The 7805-nt window shown below is 35.0% G+C and overlaps 1 protein-coding gene across 3 annotated transcripts in view; it reads right to left on the minus strand.

The window, feature by feature from the left end:
- Positions 1 to 7805, minus strand: part of vapb (VAMP (vesicle-associated membrane protein)-associated protein B and C) — a 31833-nt gene that overhangs the window by 11012 nt on the left and 13016 nt on the right. For all 3 annotated transcript variants that reach the window (XM_016287607.1, XM_016287608.1, XM_016287606.1), the window contains exon 2: positions 4301 to 4453. In XM_016287607.1, the coding sequence (XP_016143093.1) occupies positions 4301 to 4453 (153 nt within the window). The remainder of the gene's footprint in view (positions 1 to 4300; positions 4454 to 7805) is intronic.

The raw sequence follows: 7805 nt of genomic DNA on the forward strand, positions 1-7805 counted from the left end.
CACAGATCGCTTGACGGAGAGTGAAACTCTGAAGCGCTCAATCAGTGTTTGGCGGGTGAAAATATATCTGTGCTAATCATATACTCAGCCTCCAACTCACACACTGGCGAGTAAAATCTGAGAATTGATTAGCCATCGGCTAATATTAGACATCATTTAGTCACCCAGAGTGAAGATTTAGTCGCATATGCAAGTGATTTACTCTCAATATAGAGGGTTGACAGTCTATGTATGAGCACGAAGTGCTTACGATGTGCGCACATTGTAAGCACTTTGTGTTAAAAACTGCAAAGCACAAAGGGAAGAGAAATTGTGTTTGGCGGGTGAAAATATATCTGTGCTAATCATATACTCAGCCTCCAACTCACACACTGGCGAGTAAAATCTGAGAATTGATTAGCCATCGGCTAATATTAGACATCATTTAGTCACCCAGAGTGAAGATTTAGTCGCATATGCAAGTGATTTACTCTCAATATAGAGGGTTGACAGTCTATGTATGAGCACGAAGTGCTTACGATGTGCGCACATTGTAAGCACTTTGTGTTAAAAACTGCAAAGCACAAAGGGAAGAGAAATTGATGCGTATTGAAAGAAAGGCTAATATCTGTGCTACAGTTATTGAGCCTTTCTTTCAATGGTTTTAAATTTCAGTTACTGTGCACGTTGGGGGAAGTCGTGGCCTAATGGTTAGAGAGTGTATTTCCAAATCAAGTATAATGGGAACACAGAATGATGTTGGAGAGAACTTTACCGAGCTGACTGCTGTAACCGAATGCGACCAGGGTTTAAAGGCTGAACGAATGACTGACAGCCACAGCGGAGAAAAGAGTTTGTGTGAACTTTAATGTAAGGACTTAAATATTCATATGTACACTAACCTAGTTTGATAATTTTTTGTCATAGATTATAAATATACATAGGCCTATATTTTTTCATATTTGTTTATTTTATTTTTCTTTATAATGAAGTAGTCTGTATCTAGTAGATTGTGAAAGAATGATTATCAGTTCCACACACAGAGATATATAAATTCGACGTTTATTTAAATGAGGGAAAAAAACTTCACTGGTATCGGATTGGTATCTGTATCGGCCAATAACGAACCCTAGGTAACAGAATCGGTATCGGAGGCGAAAAAGGAGCATCCCTAATATAAAGGTGCTGGAACATAAACATCTCCTTCATTTTGCCAACCACAGTATCTCACAGGAGATACAGTATGTGTACTCCAATGTCTTCACTCCAATTAGCTAATCTGCATAAAGTAAAACTATTTTCAACTTTGCCACATTGATGGACATAAAAATATCATATCATCAACAGTCACTGTTGCTCATGTCACCAAAACTGAAAATCGCAAAACATTATGAATTTTATTGCTAATCGCTATTTGCAAATGTGCCTTCAAATCAGTGGTATTTTATTATTATTTATATAATTTTATAGTATGTATTAATATTTGGAATTAGAATTATTTTCATATTTTAAGTTTTCATTTGAATTTCTTAATGTTTTAGTAGTTTTGTTTTGTGCTTGGGTCATTTTTATATAATGTCTGTATAGCTATATTTTTATTTGTTTGAGCAATTTTAGTACTTCATCTTAAACTTATTTCAGTTTAGTTGTCAAGGAGGCATTTCTCATTTTCATTCAACGTTTTCATCTAATATTTTTATATTTAATTTTAATTTAATTACCCAAAACTATTTTGGGCTTTTAGCTTTATTTCCAAACAACAACACTGCTTCATATTAGCCTGAATTTGGGATTTGATTGGAATTTGCTCATTACTAGTATTTTTTTCAGTTTGTGTGTCATTCTCAGCCTTCCGTTCACAAACAACAAAACAAAAGGTATGTGTTTCTGATGATTCCCTGAAGCTTCACACATACAGATGCATCACCTTGTTACTGCAACCAGGACGTGTAAAAAAAAAAAAAAAAAAAAGGTGTCTGCAAAAAGGGGTAACACTTATAACAGGGACAGGAGTCTGGATCCACACAGACAGAACTGCCTACAGATACAAGTCAAGCTGTCAAGCTCACACAAACAGACGTCCTGGCTGTGACAGATCAACAGAAACGATCAAATATGATTCAATATTAAACAATCCCTTTCAAAATGACCCAAATATAAACTGCTCACACAGAACCTGAGTAGAGCTATTGACCATTTGAAACCAATGTCAACTTTAACACTCGGTTCTTTGAGAGACTGCTGATGGTTTCATTTCAAACGTTTGTGTCATATGACACACAACACTGACATCATCATCAACGTCAAAGTGGTTCCTCCACAATCTACAGACTTTGAGGAGATGACTCATAGCACTTTATTTAATGTAATGAAGCTATATATGGCGCTGCATCTGCAACATTAAAAAAAAAAAAAAAGAAAGTCAAACAGTGAGTCATTAAGTCTAAGAGAGTCTAATTATGTAGCAAATAGGGTTGCAAAAAGGTCGAAAATTTCCAGTAAATTTCTGAAACATTACAGAACTTTTGGAATCTTCCAGGGATTTTTGGAAAATTTCCGGAAATATTCCACCCCTTTGCAACCCTAGTAGCAAGCAAAACAAATAATATAAATATTATAGGGGTCATATGATGCGATTTCAATTTTTCCTTTCTCTTTGACATGTTACAAGCTCTGTAAGAAGATCTGTAAAGTTACAAAGACTAAAGTCTCAAATCCAAAGAGATAAAATATAAAAATATCTCTTTTATAAGAGATATAAAAGTTAGTCAACCACGCCTACCTAAAACGGCTCATTCTAACACGCCCCCACATGTCTACGTCACGATGTGGGAAGATTTGCATAACGCCGCCCAAGTGTTCACGCAAAGAAAGGAAGCGTAACTTTTATTCTCGCTGTAGTATTGTTGCTGCCGCCATGTCGTGAAGGCACTGTGTGTTTCGTTGTGAAAGCGAAACTACTTTGTTTGGCCTTCCAAAAGAGGACACGACAAGAAATCAGTAGTTAAGTTGTATTTACAACACTGTTCCAGAACAGTTTACAACAGTATTTGGAAACAGGACTGTTTCCTGATCCTGGTAGAGTAGACTACAATGCCGGCTGCTCTAACTCACAGACTGCAAGTACATTTTTTATATTTAAAGAATTTGCCACTGACGATTCAAACGCGAGTTTTGAGCAGTGTAGAGTAGTGCTTGTTGTTTGTCGTTTCTCCGATCACAAATGCAGTTTTGTGTTTACGCGGCGCCATGCAACGCATAAAAAGACAGAATAAGTCATTATAATCCGTAATTATGTCCCCACTGGATTCAACAAATACCTCGTTTGTAATGGGTTTTAATGTTTTTGTCTCGTCGCTCTGGCCGGACACGGCATCACAATATGGTAGGGGCGTAACATTTCTGTCACACGCTTGAGGTATTCGGCCAATCACAACGCACTGGATAGCTGGCCAATCAGAGCACACCTCGCTTTTCAGACCGATGAGCTTTGTAAAAATCGACGCGTTTCAGAAAGGCGGTGCATAGAAGAGAAACAATAATGTACAATATGTGGAAAATAATGTGTTTTTTGAACCTTAAACCGCATAAATACATTTAATTACACCAAATACACAAAATAATGTTCTTTTTAGCAACATCATATGACCCCTTCAAAAACAATAAATAATTTGAATTATATGACGATATAAAAAAAATAGTAATATAATTAATATAACAGCTATTATAATTGTTATTAATCATGAAGCAGGAAAAACATTTAATATATGAATAAATCTTTAGAATTATATAAATATATATAAATAATATAAGTAAAAATAATAACGTCTATTATTATTATTGATAATTATGAAGCAAGCAGAACAATACTATTAATATAAATATTGCATACATAAAATTATTACTACTACTACACTATTCTTATAAAATTATAATTTGTTGTATGTAAAATTAATATTTATTCTTATTTATACTAATATTCAAATTATTATTATTATTGTTGTTGTTTTAAATTGAAAAGAACTTAGAAGAACTAAGAAAGCGTTCAAGCTAACAACATTCTTGTGATTTTGTAAGCATTTGGAAGTTCTCTATAAATCAAGAGAGACCAATGGTATCAAAATGCTAATTTGACAAACCATTAAAGGCTCATGGAGAGCTCACATTTCAAATCTCAAACTGTCCTCAACTATACATCAACAAATGCTTTGAACTTTACAACATGTGGGCTTTGGTATTGGTATTTGCATCGATAGAAGCATAGCTTTAAAAGCTTAATTTATTGTGAATAACATCAAAAAGACAAACGAGGTGCATTTACCAGAGACGTGGATCGAGGTTCCGGCATCAATCACTCCGCTGTTTGGCCGCACACAGTATCGACGTGGTGCAGTCGTCTTTACTTTAAAGCACACATTTCTGTCTGTGGGGTTAGCAAGCTTTAGGGTGGAGGTCACCACATCTGTAAATGGACCTAGGGGGAGAAAAAGAGGACATTACTGTACATTCAAAATGCATTGAAATGATTCTAGGGCATACAGTGTGGCTGTTAGCACATTGCTGCGCTGGGTGGTGGCTTACTGCAAAAACATCTCAAACTGATCAAGAGCAATATCTGCAGCCAGACTGCTCTAAGTGACCACATCGATTTCACTAAGTCACCTTATAACCGATTTCACCCCACCTAGACATAATGATTCGAGACAAATCAAATTAGTGGCACATTACAAAATCAGCGATACATCAAAGGCCAAAAGACCACAGTATTGTTCTCAACCCTGGCACTCGCTTTACACTGCGGCAAAGAATAAGGGTGATTTTCAGGAAAATGGAAACAGAATTTGTTCTGCCAAAAGCTGATGCTAATCAGTCCACATCACAGAATCAAACTATTTAAATGTCTGTGGTGATAAACAAAGAGTGGAGACCTGAAAACAATACGGTGACAGAGAAGACTGATTTCAAAATCTTGGAGCCAGTAAATTTTTTTATGTTTTTGAATGGTCTCTTATGCTCACCAAGGCTGCATTTATCTGATCAAAAACCAAAATAAGCAATATTGTGAAATATTATTAACATTTTAAATAACTGTTTTCTATTTTAATATTTTATTCCTGTGATGTAAAGCTGGATTTCCAGCAACATTACTCCGGTCTTCAGTGTCACATGATCATTTAGAAATCAATGCTGATTTGCTGCTCAAGCAAAATGTCTAATTCTTATCAGTGTTGAAAATAGATACTTTTTTTTTTTTTTTATGAAAGAAGTTCAAGAACAGCATTTATTTGAAACAGAAATCTTTTGAGACATTATAAATGCCTTTTGATCAATTTAATGCATCCTTGCTAAATAAAAGTAGCCTATTCATTTCTTACTGACAAAGCTTTTAAACATTTCACACTAATTTAAAAGGGATAGCAAAAAATGTACCCTAGTTAGTCAATCAATTCCTGATAAATCCAAGTGCCATCCGACATCGTCTTGCATGTTTTGTCTCGTTCTGACATTAAATTAGTGCTCAAACATTTCTAATCAGAACGAGCTGATTAGACAGGTTTATCTCCGTTAAAACAAACAAAAAAGTAATACATATGTAGAGAAACAAATAAATGTAATAATACTATAAATATGTTTGTAGCAACACTATAAATCCTGAAGTCCAAGGACAACACTGATAAATTTGTTTATCCACAGCTAAATCCAGAGAAATGGATAACATATGTATGACATTATATTGAAAGTTTTGAATGGCAAATGATTTGGTTTCCCTTTCATGGTGCAGCGGTTTCTGCTCAAACATGAAGAGCAGATAAAATCTCTGACCATCAAAGAGGAGTTATGCTGCTAAGATTGTCTCATTCACAAAGATTTATTTTTCTTCTAATGTAATGAAGTCAACACAAAACAGCATAATTAGCTATTTTTATTTCCATAATGTGACATATTTCCATGTGAAACAGGATTTTCCATGAGAAATCTGACTTTTGTGCAAGAAGTTATTACTTTTGTGCAAGTAGTTATTACATTTTGATGATCGATTACAAAGGTAGAGAATGAGATTGTGCCAACATTGCCAAAAATATGTGTTTAGAAATTAAATGGGTCATGTTTAATTTCACGTCGACTTCATACATCCGACCACCACACATCAAGTATGCAACACCTCATCTGGGTTAATTCTATTAAACCAGTTAAATTATTGAGAGGCTGTGACACTTGAAACCCATACTGGGCCTTATGTTATTTGAGCCTTTATGTTGTGTGTTACAAGGAAAAGATGAAGATGAACTAAGTGGCTTAGGCCTTTAAAACCTTTATAGAGAGACAAACATTGCACAAGGCCTAACAATGGACTATCCTCCTGGCCAAAAGCCTTACGCTCCATGTCATTTCCATTTATACAGACCTATATGGCATAACTGATACAATTAGGGAATAAGTAATTGCAAAGCATGAGTCGTGCAGAAAAGCATCTTTCTCTGTATTAATTTCATTAGGTAAATCATAACGTCACCAATCAATACCAACAGCCTAAAAGGAACAAAAGAGTCAAATTATGAATAAAACAGCCCTACATAGTAGGGATTGGCATTTTGAGTCATTTTGTTTTCAGGAATAGGTTATCAATTAATTGAAAATTATAAAACAAGTAAAAAAAACAAGTATGACTTACAGTAAATGTACAGTTTTGCAAACGTTTCTACACAAATAACAGATATTGAAAAATAATGAAATATGTATTAATAATATATTAAAAATCATATAAACGTTTAAAAAAGGCTGATATTAAGTAATACTGAGTATGCTATAATAATAAACATAATTGCGTACATAATACTTATAGCCATGTAGTCTCATTTAATGCATACATATTTTTTCTTAAGATCTTCAGTTTGACCTCCAGAGTCAGGCTGAGCGTCAAGAAAGTTCTAGGATATTCTGCAGACTAGTGTTGTGTTCGATACGACGATGCATCGTCACAGAGATTTGATGATACGAGTATCGATACAGCTGGCCCTGTATCGATATTGTGGCACGTGTGCAGCAGTGGACCGCGCTTAATTTGAATACAATAATTTTTTTTTAAATTGAGCAGAAAAGTGCAAGGTTTCTAAAAAATAATGAATAGAGCATAATATATAGGCTATAACAAGGTTTAATCTGGCCGCAGAGGAAAACAACTGAGTTGCCTGAGAGAGACATAATCCCCGAAACAGAGCTTCCTACTTGCGCAATACGGAAATATCTGCTAAGTGTGTTACTTATCTTTGTCAACCTGGCAACCATGTGCACGCGTGCTCTCTCTCCACTGAATAAACGCGCTTGCTTTCTGAAAACACCTGTTTTAGCTTGCAGTTTAGCGATCTCCACTTCAATATTCTATTCTCAGAAAAGTGTAATTCATTAAGTGTTCATTTATGAGAGCGAGAGAGAGGCTGTGTATGTATGAATTACCACCGTTTTGCGTTTCTCTATTAACAGTGAAGCTGTGGCTTTAATTCCTTTAGAAACAACGATGTTACCAGCTCCTTGTTGAGAAAGATAATGTAGCTCTTGAGCGATTAAGCTATTTAGATGATAAAATTGCAGGGCAGCGCTAAAAAGTTTGTTCCTGAATATCTGAGTGTGCGTCAGTGCGACCGCAGCGTGATCTGTGTGAGTGACTGAGCGTGTGTGAGTTAGATACAGAAGACAGCGCATTAGTTTAGAACTCATCTCATTTTTATTTTTTAAACGTAGAGAGTATGTTAATTTGTGCAATGATAACCTACCAGCAATGTAAATATGATTTTTAAAAAATATTAGAATGAGTACATTACAATATA

Source organism: Sinocyclocheilus grahami, unplaced genomic scaffold (assembly GCF_001515645.1).
Source record: "Sinocyclocheilus grahami isolate Dianchi unplaced genomic scaffold, SAMN03320097.WGS_v1.1 scaffold223.1, whole genome shotgun sequence".
In the NCBI taxonomy this organism is placed as follows: domain Eukaryota; kingdom Metazoa; phylum Chordata; class Actinopteri; order Cypriniformes; family Cyprinidae; genus Sinocyclocheilus; species Sinocyclocheilus grahami.